A 19068-nucleotide genomic window follows, 5' to 3' on the forward strand; every position below is an offset into this window, starting at 1 on the left:
GAGATATAATAGTGAGCAAGTTAGACATATCCCCTTCTCTTCAGGAGCTCACAGTCTCACTGCAGCAGCAAAGAAACCAGGCAATGAAAACACAGGGTGGTCAGTGGCGTGATAGAAGTACAGGGTAGGCCGCCTAACACATACTGGGCAACAGAGAGGGCTTTCCAGAGGTTGCTCATGGCATGAAGATCTCAGGCAATAGTGGGAAAGGGGAAAGGCCTTTAGGCAGGAGGCTGCATAGGCAGGAGGCCTTTAGGCAGGAGGCTGCACAGATTCCATAGGGCTGCCCTTCTCAGTGTTGTATCCTCAGGCTGTTGCTCAGTGCTTGGTTCATGGAAGGTACTGAAAATATATAAAATAAATAAATGAATGATGGGACAGCATATGCAGAGGCTGAGAGCCATGGGAGGTAATCCGTCCTTGGAGGAACCAAAAAGGGTATGGTCTGGTTGAGTTGTAGAGTTTGAGGTAGGTAGAAAGGGGCGAAATAAGACTAGAGAGACATCTAAAGCCCAGTTGCAAATGAGTCTTATGAATCATCTAATAATCTGCACTTAATCCTAAAAGAGAAGCTATATGTGCATAAATGAATAAAACTTAAAACAAATAAATAAACAAACAGAACCCAAATCCCCATTTCTTTTTCAGCAACTTGACCTTTGGATAACTACCTGGATTTCCTGGGTAACTTGATAAAGACAGAATGTCAACTAAGTCTCAAGGTGACATTGCTGATAGCAAAAATGACCCCTCGTTGGTAAAATGCATCTGGACTAGGAGAGACTATAAATGAACCATAAAAACCCGATTTCATAGCTTTGGGCTTCCCTGCGAGCAGGGAAGAAATTGTTGCAAGAGATATAAGGCTGTTAGCGAGATGACTTCCACAGCAGGCCTGCTGCTGTGGTGAGCTATGGTTCCTGATCTCTGCCCTTCAGAGTAGACAAGTGCCAGGTGTGGTGTAGGGTCACCTTGTGAAACTGCATGTTTAGGTGAGCCTAAGAAGAACCCCTGACAAGCACTGCATCATTGAAGGGTTTTAAGTGGAGAGTTAATAGAAATAGACTTTTACAGGATTTCTTTAGCTATTGAAGGCAAATGCCCCAGGACAGGTTACTGAAATAACACATTAACCAGAATTATTAATAGTCTTGCTGGAATCAAATGGAAACCTACAAAGAAGGGAGGAAAAAGCATCCTCCTTTTAAGTTTTACCTAAACCTAGAGGCCCTAAGCCCATCAAATGGAACTTACAGGAGTGCAAACTGCTTTCCCTATCTTTTGGTGTGTGGTTCATCTGCCACTTAATGGAGAAAACATTACTCTGGACTGGCAAATAGGAACCACTAGAGGGAAAGGGCAAAATACTAAATAAGGACCACCAGGAAATTTTCAGAAAGCAGTCAGATGTGAAATATTATCTCACCCCTTAACTAGCTGTGTGACTTTAAACAAGTCATCAGACTTCTCTGAGCCTCAGGTTTCTTGGCAGAAAGAACAAAGGGCTCAGACTCAATGACCTGGACATGATTTTGACTCAAGACTCTATGTGTCCTGTAATCTGAGTACCACTCATATGCCAAGTACTAGGCTAAGCTCTAACACTCCTCCTGCCCCTATAAAAAAAATGTTCAAAATCAGGTAAATATCAAATACCTGTAATAGAAAGATCAAGGGCTGGGGCCAACGGCTGGAGTAAGTCTAGTTCAAGGTTGAAGTAAGGACTTCATTATGTCTCTACACCCAAATGTCAGCCTGTTTAACATGATAATCGCATCTATCACTGAAACTTTATCATGTGCTTTGGACCCCTCATGTGGCTGGTACTATGGTAGGCTCTGCTAGGTGATTACCTATCAGAAATTACCCAAGATAGCTGCCCACATGTCTGGAGTACTTACTGTAACATTTGCCCACCATAAACTCTCAGTGATTGCAGCTGATTGACAGAATTAATAGAGATAATAAATATTTTAGGACTCCCATATTCTTCAACTACCTTGAAGTAAGACATAAAAATCCAGCATAATTTAAGCCTAAAATCTGAAACAAAATAATGCAAAGTGAAAATAATAATTTCATTTAAAAAAGCTTGTCTCCAAGAAAATTAAGCACTTTCGTATCTTGAGGGGACACTAAAATGTATTGATTGAGAATGCAGGAGGAAATCTCTGTTTTTACAAAAAGTTTTGAAGTAGGAAATTTTAGTGAAAAGAATTGCGTGTACTTCTAGGAAATCTCATCATGATCTCAGTGTAATAGCCATTTGCCAAAGAGCCCTGAACTGAGTCCATGCCAGGGAGCATTATTGGAAAATGGCCCACTCCAGCTACTTCCTGGAATTCCTCTTTGTGCTTCAGCAGCTAGCTTGGTATGCACTGGGCACCAAACAGAGGCACAGCATCTTACAGAGCATGGGGAAACTCATTCTAGGATGATACAGTGTGCGATTTGTGACTCGAGCCTTGAAACAGGCAGAAGACAACAGCTCATGTTATCCAAATCATGAGATAAGCCTTAAAAAACAAAAGTACAACTAAAAGTGGCCATGGAAAAAATAAAATTGAGGTAATTATGGCAAGTATTTATTCCAAACAGCCACAATTTTATAGTGGGAGTTCAGGGATGCATAGAAAATCTAATACAGCCTCTGTTCTTATGACGCTGCCCAGCGTTTTCTAACCTGCATTCCATGGCATTGTAGTATTTCTGAGGGAATGACATAATTGCCTGATTTGAATTTTCTTTTTAAAAGGTAGTTGTAATTAATTATTTGTTTTAAGCAATTGTTTAGCTGCTGTTAAATAATTGTGATTAAAAATGCAAATTTTGTATATTAATTTTAATAAACTTGGAAACCATAAACACATTGACTTATGCTCTCAAACAACAGTTTTTGTGCAGACTCAAGATTAATTTCTGTGCTTATATTTATGAATGTATTATTGATTAGAGAGAGAAAGTGTGTGTGTGTGTTTAATGTTAGTACTTAGCAATTTTGCTCATGTAAAATTCTGTAAGCAAGTGCTATTGAAGTACTCTTCTGCTTTCTTCTGAATCAAAATTTTTTCACTACAATGTAACCAAAGCAATATACCAAAATGAAGTCGATCTTGAGACCAAAAGTTTATGTTACTGTCATCCATCTACCTTAATTTCAAATCTCATAATTCATCAAAATACTTACTATGTAAATTATTGGAAAATTAAACAATTAAGATAGAGTTTTGTTGATTTTGCCAGTTGTTTCATTTTTACAAAATATTTGGATGCTTACAAAAGTTTTAAAACAGCAATTTGGATTCTTTCATAAACAATAAAAGGAATCTAGTCATTGGTAAAAATTAGAAAGTTCTGTGCTTTACATAGGAGATGGAAGATGGAAGTTACTGATGAACCTTAGCACTAATTTTCTGATACTCTGCAAATTTTCAATTATTGCTGTGTAGAAGATCTCATATGAAGATGACAAAATCCTAACTCATTTCACAGACCAGAAATTATTTTGAAATACCTTTCTGCTATTATGCAACAACGTGTATGGAGATAGCACACAGCTCTTACCTCTGGCAATAAGAAATGGAAAATTTTGGAGCTTGCGATCTAAAATTGTACTTTATATTAGAAAAATTCCATAAAGATTTACTTGACTTTTTCTATGTCTAGATTTGAGAAAAGGAATTACTAATTTTGAATTACTGCTATGCATTAAAATAATAGATTAAAACATTTAAAATTTATAATTATGACTTGTGAATTTAAGAAGACGAGGATTGGGCAAGGAGGACAGGGAAAGTGTGACTATATTCAATGCAACTCTGAAGGGAAATCTGCCAATTGTAATATATAAAGTGACTTATGATGCCTTCACCCTCTTCATACAGTTGTTATAACTGGAGCATCTAAGTGCTTTGTACCATTAGTCACTCCTGTATTGCAGTTTCATTCTTACATTTCGTAGTACCTTTTATACTTGTGATTTATGCCTACAGAATAACTAGGAAAATCATATATGTTTTACATACAGATTCCAGAAAGAGACAGAACTCGGCTAAGTAAAGTTATTTTTTAAATCTAGTTCTGTAATGGTGTTACAGGACACGTGGTTTTCCAGTAAAACCTACTCCTGTAGTTCCACTTTCCCTGCATAGACTTCTTCCTGGGCCGTACTGCTTTCTTAAGCTATATCATGGTGGAATCTTATCCTTCATAATGTTTTGGAGAAAGCTGAGGGTGGCGCCTGCACAATTTGATTTGGTGTAAAAATACACACCAAATCTGATTTCTGTTACATTAAGGCATTCTCTGACAAAATATACAGAACAAGAAATGAAGTGAATTGTGTTTTAGAAAAATCTTATGAGCTTGTTTCCCCGAATACCTGACCACTAATTTTAAAAAATGAATCAAAAACCCACTTTAATTGAATATTTAATAGATGATTTAATGGTCAAGTTAAGATACATTTTAACTGCTAAATATAAAAATGATTTGTGTTTGCTTACTGGAAATATTTGTAATATAAGCCAACATATATAATAAACTAATATTTAAAGCACATTTACTATGAAGAAATGAAATGACTATTTTCAATTTATAAACATCGTACATTCATCAAACTATATTTTTGACTAATAGTTGGCTTTTATAATATGAATATCATAACAGTGGATTGCCATTAACAGTAGAAATAGTTTAACTCATTTTTAAAATGGGCAATATATTTTACATTAAAATGAACCACTGGAAATATAAAAATGGCAATATTCTCCTGTGGAAAGGCCCAAACGTAGCTAGAGTAAAATATATCATTTTTTATAAATAAACGAGTTTATTGTCTCATAAATTCCATCCTCTACATAATACCTCATGAAATAGGGTGATATACAGAAAAGAATCTGGGGTTGGCAAATAGGATGGAACATGTAATCCGGTCTAGTGCTATTCTCCAATAAGTTATTTAATCATAGCAAAGCTATGCAAGTGTAGTGTACCTTAGTGTTCCTCCCAACAAAGTGGGCCAAGAATTACTTCATTTGATATATGAAAAAATAAACAAAAAAGACATGCTAAAATGTTTTGAAAAGTAACATGTTGTATAAGTAGAAAAGGCATGCTAATCATTTGAAAATAACTCATCTAATTTGTTTTAGTATCTAAAAATAATGGTAGAATAGGTATTTCAGGGTCCTGAAATTGCCGTTCCTTCACAGTACATTTTGAATAAACTTTACTTAATTTGGAAAGCTTGAAATATGAAGTCTCTAAGGAAATTCTAAAAACTCCTTTGCATTCCTCAACGTTAAACACAAATACATTATGGTGTCTGATGTTACCACCACCTGGAGATTCCCTGATATTTTTACCATGGGGGGAAAAAGGTGTATTAAAACATTTCTTTTACTTCTAGCATTATAGGAATCCCAGTAATAGGGCAATAAATATGTTACTGATACCCACAGGTGAGCAGGCAATTCTGTCCTGTGTTATAGGTACTTTGTCATTACCTTCTGAAACACTGTTTCACAGTGCAGGGTATGTTACATAAAAAATAAATGATGCTGCCAAATTTCAGCAGTTTCTAAGAAACGTAAGTCAATGGCATAAGGGAAGTAGGTGACGTAATGACTCTAGAATTAAGTAGATGGCTTGAAGAGATGGATCATGAAGTTTAACCTTTGAAATTATTCATTGAATATTAAAAAACACACTTCTAAGATGCTTTGCTAAAATTCTATTGATTAAATCAAAATTTTTTAAATGACAAAGAGAGATAATATATCCTATTCCTGGAAAATGTCTAAGAACAAACATCTAATAATCTAGTCTTACTTAATGTTTCAGTTAAGGGTGTTTGTAGAGAAGGAGGTTAATAATGTCTACATAATAACACAAAAAAAGGAAAGGGAAAAATTGACAATGAAACCCAGACTTGTCAATAAATGGTAAATGATTACAGATGAGTCAAAGGAGATGAAAAATCAGACCAAATATTAATTTATGAAATTGGAAAAGATTTAAAAACTGATTCAAAGAGGATGAGCAATCGAGATAATGACCAAAGAAAGAAAGACAAATAACCTCAAATTGGCTCGAAGAACCACAGCAACTCAGGAGGTGTTACTCATGAGATCTGAACTTTGATGATCCTAATGGGCATTTGGTGTTGTTTGGTCTAAAAGCAAGGAGGCATGCTTTCTCTCCCCTATGTAATGTGAACAAAATTTCTTTTTCCTTGTAGGACATGGAGCACTAATGGTTCATCTAAATAAGCTACATTCATGAAGGCAGAAAAAAAATTATAAGACAATTTAAAAAATTAAGAAAAGTAAATACTGCTCTCCAAATAAAACACTAAAAGGAAAGATACTCCGACAAAATTTGGACACAGGGTTTCTTTCCACCTTCTGCTTTTATCAGTTTCTGCTTTGCACTGAAAGTGTCTGGCATCTCTTAAGATAATTTTAATGGCTCTCTCTGTTTCAGAAAAAGGCTCCACAGCAGAACCTTTTCATTCCAGGTATCTCACCTTCTGAACCCAGCTTGGAGTATCCCCATTCCCATGTCCTGCCCACACCAAAATCACCCCATCTCCTGACCATGCCATACTGCCCTGTGTTGGTATCTGTCCCCATGTTATTCCCTTTGCCTCAAATGCCCTTCTTGCATCAAGCCCTTTCCAACTAGTGTCAGTTGGGTCTCCCCAGAAGCAGATGTTAGATGAAATTAGAAACGCAAACGTTTATTGGGAAGTAACACCCATGAAAGAAAAAGGGCAAAAGCAGGATTGCGTACATTGTGACCTTTAATATCTCATTCACATCCCCTAGAAATCATTTACTCTTCCTCTAAAAGTGCCTACATCCCCCACTTCTCTCACCCCTATGAAAAAGGATATATAAGTTTTTAAATCTCATTGGGTGTATTAGTCTATTTTCACAGTGCTATAAAGAAATACCTGAGACTGGGTAATTTATAAAGGAGAGAGGTTTAGTTAACTCACAGTTCTGCAAGGCTGGAGAGGCCTCAGGAAACTCACAATCATGGCAGAAAGTGAAGAGGAAGCAGGCACCTTCCTCACAAGGCAGCAGGAGAGAGAAGTGCAAGCAGGGGAAATGCCAGATGCTTATAAAACCATCGGATCTCATGACAACTCCCTCACTATCATGAGAACAGCATGGAGGAAACCACCCCTGTGATCCAATCACCTCCTCTCTTTAAATGTGGGGATTACAGGTCCCTCCCTCTACACATGCGGATTACAATTAGAGATGAGATTTGGGTGGGGACACAGAGCCAAACAAATAATTGAGCTATTGGGTACTCACTTTCCTGTGATGGCCCCATGCATATAATAAATTGGTATGCCTTTTCTCCTATTGATTTGTCTACTGTCTGTTTATTTCAGCAGACTCACTTATTAAAGCTCCAGAGAGTACAGAGAAGTTTCTCTTACCCTTCAGGCTTTATCAGTCTAACAGAAACTCTAAAGCAAAGAATGCCTGTGAAAAGAGGTCAACATGGGCCAGAAATGGTGAGGCTCTGTTACCACCATTTTGCTCAGCCATTGTCCCAAGAAGAGTGTGGCCTCTGCTCCACTGCTGGGTCAGATGTTGAAGGCACTAACAACTGGAAGCTGTCAGATAGCCATATTCCTCACATCTGGGAAAGGAGTCCTCTCTTGAAGAGGGATTTTAGCAGTACATCTCTTCATGTCTGCCACACAATTATTCTCTAACACACATGTGAATGTCTATTCCTATGTGAAGCCTCTAAACTTCATTCCCAGGCAGTTGGTGGCTCTCTATGCCTTTACAGCAATGTGAATGTTAACTTCTCATACCACACTGTGTCCTCACTATTTTTACAGCTTTCTCTCTGCCTTTTGGAAGGTAGAAACCACATCATGTTCTTCTCAGATTTCTAGTACATAGCTTGGGAAACATAGCACCTAATAAAATATATTCAAAAGAGGGAGTGATTTGATGGCTGGACTTACCAGCTGGATAACAGACCAGACTGGTTATTCTCTATTCTGGTCCAGAGATACTAAGGGATACACCTCATGTATGTGAAAGTGAAAGGTATTAAGAAGTTCTCAAAAATCTAATTTCAATGTACTTTAAATACTAATGAACTATTGGACTTTAAGGATAACATGTATCAAAAATTCGCATGTTGTAAGCCAAAGTTTTGAAATTATGTTCCCAATCATAAATCTAATCACAATCATAAGCAGATTACATGAACCTATCTGTGCATCTCTTTCCATCCATTATTCTCACTTCCAGTTTTCTCTTTCAATTTACAGACTGGGAAACAGTCCATCTAATTTTAAAATTCTAAGATGTACTGTGTTTATTCTGTATTGTAAAATAATAATTTAATTTCAGTTGTAAATTTTAGAGTTTTCTTTGATGACCTTTTTAGGCAAGGCTTAATAGTTCAGTAACATATATTCTTCATTTAATCAGCCAACAATGCTTACTCTCTGCTAGGTCCAAAGCTAAGCTGTGAGGACATAAAGATGAAAGTGAATGAATAGGATAAGAAGCCCTTTTTCTAATGGTGGAGACAGAATAGCAGATGATTCACTACATGGACTGGGGAGTGCTATAATACCTAAAGGGTACACAAGGGAAAAAGAAAAGATGGGAGAGAAAGAAAAGGAACTTCTTAAGTCAGTGTGAGTGACTCTTTTGGTTTTATCTCCTTCTGAACTTTTAAAGGGAAGTGGGACAGAAACAAAGTCCTTAAGAATGTCTAGAATCCCTTTCTCTAATGCAGTTCTCAGTAGTGTTGGTACTGCCCCCTAGGGGGAGGCTTTGGAAACTGACAAAGTGAGGCACTGGGTTTCTCAATGATTGTGGAGACACTTATTGGCATTTGGTGGTCAGGCACCAGAGACGCCAGATGGCCTGCAATGTTTAGGAACGCCTTTCACAGTGAATAATTGTCCTGCTCGGTTTTCAAATATTCCACTGATCATTCATGAAAAGAAAAGCTTTGTGTGTAATTTCCCAAGTCTAGAACATAACTTTGTTTTACATATAACCCTAGAGGAATCTTTCAAGGCTTTTAATATACCTTGAATTTTCTAAGAAGGCCACTACCCTGTATATTAAGGAATGGCCACATTTTGCTACTACTGTCCAAAATTTTGCCAAGAAAATCTATTTTAGATACCCACATCACTGACAGAACCACCACACACACAGACATCTGCATCAATAGCAGTGGTCTTATGTATACCACAGCATGTTATATAACAGTATGTTACTATATCTTTTAGTGTAGTCATGCCCAGGATTTTGCACATAATACTTTACTATAAGTTACTTACTGTTTTTTTTTTCCTTTAAATGTTCTATAAATGATGTATGTAGGTAGGTTATATTGCTTATGAATGTTATTTTAAGATTATCAAGGGAGCATTACAAAATATTGGCTAGCACTCAGAGCAGTGAGATCCACTACAACTACTTTTTCTAAAATTTCTCATTCTAATGAGAAGAAACATGTGAGGCTGGAAGTTTATATAGACTATGTTCTTATGCATATTCAACTACCAGGAGCATTTTTACATTATCCCTAGATTGGCAGGGCTGCCTGGCTGGAGGACAGATATTCTGCACAGATAGACATAAAGGGCTCATGCTCATCTGTAGCAGGTAAAAGAAAGAACTAACAACTCTTCTTTGAACTGTCTTCATTTCTTGTAGCTTATTCTCAAGGGGTTGAAAATGAAGTACTCTGCCTTGGTTTTTGCCTTCAAATACTTGTCAGCATTAATTTTTCCTGGTGGTTCTCTAGACAGATAAATTGCTCTTGAACAAAGTAGATAAATTTGAGGCAATGCCCCTGGATTAACACTTTAGAAGAAAACCATCATCTTTATAATCATCATTTCCATTCTCTTTTTAGTACAGACTATTAACATATTATTTAGCATTTCTTTCATTCTGCCTTGGACCAGAGTTCTTTGATAGATGTCTGTCATTGTCATTTATTACACATCCACTCACTCAGGCAACAAACATTTAATGAACACCCATCATGCACCATGTGGTCCATTTGCTGCTAGGAGCACAAGATTAATAAGTTCCAACTTTTGCCCTCAAGGAGTTCACAGAGTTGGGAAAGAAAGGCAAATAAATAAGCAATTAGAATGCCAGGTAATATACAGTATTTTAGAAGGTTATAAAAGGAGTGTAGAAAGTAACGTAAATGAAAATGTCAGCACCTAACATTGAACCTTAGACATAGTAAGTGCCAAAAAAGAAATGTTTTGAAGTTATTCAAATTGTTCCAAGGCTGAAAATTGGGCAGGTAAATTGAAAAGTTAAAATGGAAGGACAAGGCTCCAGCTAGCAAGATGATTGACATTCTGATGGGAATGGGATATTCCAAGGGCATTGGGACAAATGGATAATTTTTCCTTCAGCCAATATTTCTCTAGCAATTGCCATATACTAGACACTGTGCTATCTGCTGAGAATACAAAACTCTCTAAATCACTTGTTTTTCTCTGAAGGAATTTAATCCCTCTATTTACCAAACCTGTCTTTAGAACTATGAATACATATCCATATTGGCTGACAGAATTGCATTTGATGGAGGAACTAATGTCACACAAATTCCCAGGCTCAGAAGTAGAATGAATCATTAGTGGAGGCTGACCCAGGCCAGCCAGGTTGCAAAGACAGCTGTGTGTCAGCAGCATGAGGGCTATTGGTTACAAGAGATCAGGAATGAGCCAGAAGTCCATAGGCAGGTGATGAGTCAGAATACAATACGTGAATCCAAATACTGAGGAAACAATGTTTGAGGCAGTGGCTCCTTAGAAACTCCTGTGGATAAACTGTAACTGAATAAGGAGTGAGGCAAGTTTCAGGCAAGGCTCAGGCCTCTAAAAATATCAAACTGAAATCAGATCATGACAAAGTGAGCAGTCAAGAGTGAACTAACTATTACTAACAGAGTCTTCTGGAGGGTTACAAACTAGATTCATTCATATGTCTATTTTTAAATTTTTTGTGACCTTGCTGTGTATACATCTCATGGTCCTAGGATGGTGACTCTCAGATAACACGAATTTCAGTGTGTATTCAAGACTTTGTTTGGATGCTAAAGAACAGCAGTCGGCTGGTTTTCCTCCACTACCTCTTCTCTTACTAATTAGGAATTGGCTGAATCTTCAGTACAAACTATCTCACTTTCCATCCATTCATCCATCCACTCAATAAACACTTATTATCAGCTTCTAGGTAAGAGACCATTTTAGGTGACGGAAGGAAAAAAGATAAATAGACCTGATCCCTGTCCTTGAAGGGTCAGTGTCGGGAGGCCAGCCTCAGCTTCGGAGAACAATAGTGCAAACACATTGATTTCAGTGACAGAATCTAGATCACTTTTTCTTTGTCAATAATTTAAATGGGTATGCAGACAATAATGAATAAAGTGGTGCCTGCACAACGGTTACCAAAGAAATATTTAACTCAATTCCTCAATCCGACTATCTCCGGGAAGAGCCGGGTTGGCATTCCAACTGCTCATGAGGAAAAAAGATGAAGAAATACTCTAGTTTTTCATATGCCAAGATGAAAATCAGCAATCTCAGTCTCCGTGGAAGATGAAACTACTTTTAGAAAAGAGCAGTGAACTCTTATCAGTCTTTCTAAGGTGATGCGATCTTTAAGATGATACAGAGAGGGCAGAAACAGTAAAGAAGTTTAGAAGAATTTATACGGGCAAAGGGGAAATGATGAAATTTCTCTCTCAATTTTATAAGGCGCTAAAAATAAGACAGGATATATATTAAACCCAAATGACTACAATGCTTTTTGAAAGATATATATCTTCTGATGTAGCATAAGTTTGGCAATGCCATTTACATCTTGTTTTCTCAAGCTTGCATTATTCCTAGTATCTTTAAACCATGGTTTCTTGACAGAGAACTGTTAAGCATTTTGTCTATTTTCTGGTGATTAGTTTAGTTAAAAATTAAAAAATAAAATCTATAGGTCACCTAAACAGGTACACTTGAAACTGAACACACCAAGGATTCCTTTTGTGGATTCAACCTTCCACTATATCTTCAGCACACCTAGAATACCATATGTAACAACGTACCACCCAACATGGGGGCCAAGTCACGACACCACAGTCAGTCATGTATCACTGTGCTTTGCCCCTAAACCACAGGTAATGTGATCCCATTACAATTGGTGCCACTAGTGTGCTTAAAAGATTTCCCACACCACACTAGAGAGAAGGCCCCAGACCTCACTATCACATACAAGGCCTTCTATGATGTGTCCTCCATTACTTCTCTGCTCCTTGATTACACGTACCACATAGGCCCTTCCTAAATGACTTCTGTGGCCATAAAGAAGAACTCACTTAGTCTGGAGATCTTAAGAGTAAACGGAAAAAAGATGCACTTGCTCCAAAAAAATGGCAGTCAGGGAAGAGTTTCCCTGTAGGGTAGTCACAAAGCCTTTCCACAAGTAGATATCCTTCTGGAAAACTCAGCAGGCCAAGAAAGCCTGCCCTGGGACCGTACTTCTGCAGGGCAGGATCACCAAAATGTTTCTGTTGAATGGAATTTTACTTCCTTGATTTACAATAAATGCGTGGTTTTATTTAAACAAAAAACACATTTTTATTATTTAATTTTCTAGATAAGTCTTTGAAAATGATGCATGCAATAAAGATTATTTGCAATACCCATATTTGATGCATCATTTTCAAATCACACGGTTTAGCATGAAATTTAAATTCAGCCAATAATTCCAAGGTGACAGTTTTATCTACAAAGCCTCCATTTCTAGTTCAACCAATTTATTTAATGGAACAATTTAGAGCACTTGTTTAAACTGATCCAAGTAACATTCAAAAGAAAGTAAAGGGAAATAACTTTCAAATGCAATTTAATAATAGAAACTATTGCTGTTTTTAAAGCAATGAATCTAAGCCTCAAATGTGTTAATTGTACAAGTTCTTATTAAAGAGATTCAAGGAAGATAGCAATGTAATCATTATAAAAACGTAAACTTAGATAAAATCTGCCATTTTTCCATAAAACACAGGTACACAAATATTAAGACCACAAATAAAATACATGCTGTGAAGTGTAACAGGAGAAAACACTGAAAAATAAGACAAAATTATAGGTTTAAATATACATTATGCTTTAACTCTCACTTCACTGGATTTCCATTGCTTTCTAGACACATTCCCTACAAATATTTCCAGACACCTGGTGATTTTCTTTATTATGAGGGTTGAGATGGCAATAATTAAGTACTCTGCATTTCCTTTGGTAAGAGAAAGCATGATTTATGAGAAAAGAATAAAAATCTAGGAAAAACACTTAACAAATTACTCAATTTTTAGATCAAACTGATTCAGGATAAATTTCTTCCATGTTGCAAGTATGGAAAACGTAGTTTACTGGATAACAGCATAGTATTTAAGAGAATATCTAGGTTTGCTTCCCTGTTTTCAGTAATTTTGTGTCTGTAGGCAAGACACATAACCTCTCTTAAGTCTTAGTTTATTCATTTTGCAAAGGGGGTAGTAATAGGAAGTGTGTGTCTCAAACAGTAAGATGTATACCACTGGTGGCATTTAAGATAGCTGGTGTGGCAAGGTGGGCAGATTGCTGGAGCTCAGGAGTTTGAGACCAGCCTGGGTAACATGATGAAACCCCATCTCTACAAAAAATACAAAAATTAGCCAGGTGCGGTGGTACACATCTGTAGTCCCAGCTACGTAGGAGGCAGAGGTGGGAGGATCACCTGAGCTGGGAAGACTGAGGCTGCAGTGAGCCAAGATCACACCATTGTACTCTAGCCTGGGTGACAGAGTGAGGCACTGTGTTGAAAAGGAAAAAAAAAGAAAGATAGCTGGTGTGGTGATAAACTTATTTTTAAAAATGTATCTCAACACTATTTTAATGTGTATGATAAAAATATAAAATTTGTATGTAAAATAAAAAAATAAGTAATTTCTCAGGACAAACCTAGCTAGCATGATGGGAATCTCTCTTTCTTAGAGTATAGTTCTTTTCAGTTGTACTTTGAAATTTCACTTCAATGAACATGAACATTTTAAAAACGGTAAAGAACATTTTAAAAACTAAATGTCAGATGAAGGGTCTTAGGGTTCATGTGGATTGTGTCAGAATTAAAGGAAATGGTGAGCTAAATTTCATAAGGTATTCAGCAAAGCATTGGAATATATTAAAAACTCAATAATTATTATTTTTCCTTGTGACTTATTGTTGCCATATTACTATAATCCTAATAAATCAAATATACTCCATTTAGCAAAAAGAAGTTTGAGTATCTGTGTTGAGCGAAACCATCATCTTTTACTTTCCAAATGATTTATAAATAATATGTACCACCAAGAAACCAAGAAAGAATAAAAGAAATGAAGAAACAAGGGGAGGGACAGGAGCCCACAGAGGACAAATAAGCAAAGAGCTGATGAAATTAAATGACACATACAATTTGCCATAATAATATTTTGCAAAATGACATATGTTGCAATGATTAGGCTAAGTAAATCTGCCTGTGAAATTTGAGGAATTACTACACCCAGTGAATAGCACCTATATAATCATATTACATTTTGTCTCAGGACATTAGAAATAAAGAAAACAGTTTTCTGGTTATGTTTTCTAAAAATTCTATCAACCAGCCTGGGCAACAGGGTGACATCCCATCTGTACTAAAAATAAAAATTAAAAAAAAAAAACAAAAACTAGGTTATAATGGTGGTGCTTGCCTGTAGTCCCAGCTACTCAAGAAGCTGATGCAGGACGATCATTTTAGCCCAGGAGGTGGAAGTTGCAGTGAGCTATGATCATGTCACTGCACTCCAGACTGGGCGACAGAGCCTGCCTCAAAAAAAAAAAAAAAAAAAATCCTATCTAAGACAGTACATACCACTTAAAAGAAAGTCTAAAAACATTTCCTGTAATTTTACTAAGTTCTTGTGAATAGTGTTTTTTAAAATAAGCGTTTTCACAAAAAGAAAAGGGCAATATTAATACGAAATATAATACTACTTGGATAGTTCTCTCTTCAATGTATTTTATGTGTCTCCCATTTAATTGCAATTGTAGTTAACATTTTCCTGCAGATAATTATTTCTGAAAATAATATATGCCCAGCATTTTGTGAATATGTTTTGTTCTTTTAAACAAAGTATTCTAAATTTCATCCACCAACACATAAAGTGGCTGTAATATTCTGGTGTTCTAATTCTTATCACAAATTAACCACAAATTTTCTTTTACCATAGGCAAAGAAGGACTATTTAATAATTAATCAAAAGAGAGTTAATACCACACTTTAATCCAAATGTCTTTAGTCATAGTAAGACTAAATTTTCTACTATCAACAGTTCTTTCTCTAAAGATGCAGTCCGGCCATGTTGCCTAGGCTGGACTCAAACCCCTAGGTTCAAACCATTCTCCCAACTCAACCTCCCAAGTAGCTGGGACTGCAGGCACCTGGCTAGTATCCTTATCCTGTAAGAATGTACTGGGGACAGAATTGGGCACATTCTGGTGAAACCTCAAATATGAGTAACCCAAGTGACAGAATAATTCACCTAAAGTTTCACTTTGATAGCTGACCAACAGTTTCTTACCTGGAAAATGGGGCTCTGGGCCAATGAATAAGGTAGGCTCTCAAGATTAGGGAGAAAATTCAGAAATGACATCTACTGAGAGTTAACACACGATGAACAAATAACACTAGCTGTCTTGGGAGAGATGGAAGAAACCTATCAATGACACTATGGATGGCCCTCCATATGTATCAAAAACACAAATGTAGTCACTCAAAATTAATTAAAAAGCAATTTTTCTACTTCTTGCTTAAAATATGTAATACAACTATAATTATGTGGTATGATGAAACAGGAGCTTTTTTACAGAGGTGAATTTACCAGATCATTAAAACTAATTTTTGGAAACAAACATGCAAATGACTTAAAATAACCATCTGGCTTTATCAAATTATTAATTGAATTTACCATAATCAGCAACTGTCCTGGCATTTAAACATATTCTACCTGTTTTGATCTCTGGCCTTCGTTAAATATGCCTTTTCATTTCTCTCTACATAACACTCTCCAATCAGTAATCTCATAAAAACAATGAGAAGAAATCATTATGTATTTCCAAGAATGACGCCCGTTTTAAGATTTAACATTTTATATATAGTAACATTGTTCCTAGTCCTGAATAAATTAAAAGAAAACCCTTTGTGAGAGATAAAAGAAGTACTTAACAATTTAACCACCTGTAATATGTAAATTTATAACATGTTTTCCTGACAAAAACACACGTTTAATCACATGATCAATTAGCGTATTCATCAAAAGCTTACAATAAAGTTGAAAATTAAAGTTGTACTTTTTTTTTACAGTTTTTAATTTTGTTTAAGTAACAGCTAACAGTACAATAAAAATCATAGAACATTTTGCAACATAAATTTAGACTCACTTGTTGGCCCTAAACCATAAACGTTATCATTAGGAAGTGACAGTGATGAAGTTTGTTATAAAATCAAACGATCCAACTATAAAAATAGTTTAATTTTTATATGATACTTCTGTTGCCCAGAAAAGGAAAACTGGCACATGACTTTTATCGAGGTACAAAGTAAAAGCAAATTTCCCCATTATGATTACAGTATTCCTGTAATATATATCCTATTAAGCTATTGTTGTTAATTCTGCTTTCGCTTTTAATTGCTTAACTTCAAAACACTGTTATAAATAATACAAGCTGTTCTTCTAGCAAATATTTATTATTATAATAGGATCCAGAAGTTCTCTAAACATTTGACAATTACAAGAGGAAATCGATAGCAGAATAGGTCAGAAACAGGGCACTTGGCTCAGTTCTTGCAGAAATGATATACTGTGAACTTACATTTTCAACACTCTCTAAGTAGCAATGTTCCTCAAGTTATGATGGTGTTACTTCTGGATAAACCTATCCTATGACCTTTTCAACTTACAATGGGTTTATCTGGATATAACCCCATCATAAGTCAAGGAGACTAGTGAATGTCTATCACTTTTGCACCATAATATAATCGAAAATTGTAAGTTGCACCACCATAAGTTAGAGAATCTATAGTAGAAAAGTTCTGTTGAAAGAGTATGCCAATAAATTTTGTACTTACTTTGCAGAGGCAAAGTGTTTCTAATACACTGTAACTCCAGTTCCTCTGTCCACTCCAGCTTTGGCAGCATCTGCTTCATCTCACAGTTACCATTCTCTGCCATGGACACTGGTTGACTATTGACTGGTGTCTTTCCCAAACACTTCATGCGTTGCTGAACTTCCGCCAAGAGAACAGCTTGTATCGCTTCAGTTACCTGTAAGGTATTTTTTTAAGTGAATTATTTTTAGTATTATTACAAATGCTTAGGTATGTTGCAAAAAATCCAAAGCCCGGAATTTAAATTTGAACAGGTTTCCATAAACAACAACTTTTCATTCTTCTGGCATTAGCATCCACAACAACTGAAATGTAGGCAGAAACAACTGGCACCCAGACTTTCATACTGTTTTTTTTTGCAATGCAAGAGATTCTAAAAGGATACTTGAGGGGCATTTTTTTAAAGTCCAGAATGTCAAACATTACATTATGGGACAAAGAGGAGTTTTCAATTATTTTTCCTATTTTCGTTTCCACCAGAAGATAAAGAAAATTCATTTGAATTTATCCTGTGGCTCTTAAAGACAAGATTAGATCCTCAAACTATGTCTAGCTCCAAAGCATTATTTAAACAAAACACTGCATTTAAACTATGCTTTACACAGAAAATTAAAGAAATGACTTTAATAATACATCTCACTAAATTTTGTGTATACCTATGTGGTTTTACATATATTAAGGTATTGCAAGGCACGTCTTCCAATTGCTGTGTGTGCCCAGTCAAGGACGTATGGTTTGAAGGAGGGGGAAAGGAACACTTGCCACAGAACATCCAACCAAATTCTTCATTTTTAAAATGAAGGATCTGGGGCATGACACCTCAAGGTTACACAGACTTGGTGGACAGACCTTCTGATCCCTGATTCTGTCTTTCGAAGTACATGTCCACTCAAGATTCTATATCCTCTACCTTCAGTGCAAAGCTAGTGACAGTTTCCTAGACCTCTTCCTGGTAAAAGATGAGTAAGGTCTAGCAGTTAGGTACAGCCAAAAGAAGGCCAGGAGCTGAATTAGTGAGAGAAAAGAATGGACATGGCTGATATAGACAAACCAGGTACACCTTCTCATCACCCTTCTCCAGCCAATAGTTAAACATTTCATATAGCTACATCCAAGTGCTTTTCATATAGCCACATCCCAGTGCCATAGCATATATATTTTCCCCTCAGAAGTCTGTCCTCTGTCAAGCTGACTCATGTTCCACAATTGCCACTGTCCCCCTCCATTACTCCCAGTCTACCCATAAGCACGTCTAGAGCTAGGGATATGGGACAACACCGAGAGTGGTGACCTAGATATGCTTTGGCCAAAAACTGAACATGTATTTATGTAAATATATATTCCATCTCTTTTGCATGTAATGGTAGCATGTGAGACCTTCAGGTTCCAGGGACATCCAAGGAGCTTATTATGATGGCAGATACTTGCTGAATTCCTGGGACAGAGAAGCTGGCCTCTGACTTTTAAATATAGGAAGCTTCCTGAGAATACTGCAGCAACTTCCTGATTGCCGATTATCTCCTTGTCCTTATCCAGCAGACACTCAAATGTTTGACTTAGGAGTGAAAAAAGGCTAATGAGTAGTAGAATATCACTATTGCATACCATGAATACTAACATGCAGTACTGCCTAATCGCAACACAAGTGAATGGTGCTTACTCATGAATACCATGTAATGAGATATTTAACATCAGAGTATCAATTATACACCATTAATCTAAGATATACTTCTTCTGCACTGCACTCCAGCCTGGGCGACAGAGTGAGACTCCGTCTCAAAAAAAAAAAAAAAAAAATCCTATCTAAGACAGTACA

At 36.4% G+C, this 19068-nt stretch overlaps 1 protein-coding gene across 1 annotated transcript in view; it reads right to left on the reverse strand.

The window, feature by feature from the left end:
* Positions 1-19068, reverse strand: part of WDR72 (WD repeat domain 72) — a 207349-nt gene that overhangs the window by 60486 nt on the left and 127795 nt on the right. Inside the window, exon 17 of the mRNA XM_011928644.1 lies at positions 17214-17409. Coding sequence (XP_011784034.1) covers positions 17214-17409 — 196 coding nt within the window. The remainder of the gene's footprint in view (positions 1-17213; positions 17410-19068) is intronic.

This window comes from Colobus angolensis, unplaced genomic scaffold, assembly GCF_000951035.1.
Source record: "Colobus angolensis palliatus isolate OR3802 unplaced genomic scaffold, Cang.pa_1.0 Scaffold78, whole genome shotgun sequence".
NCBI lineage: Eukaryota > Metazoa > Chordata > Mammalia > Primates > Cercopithecidae > Colobus > Colobus angolensis.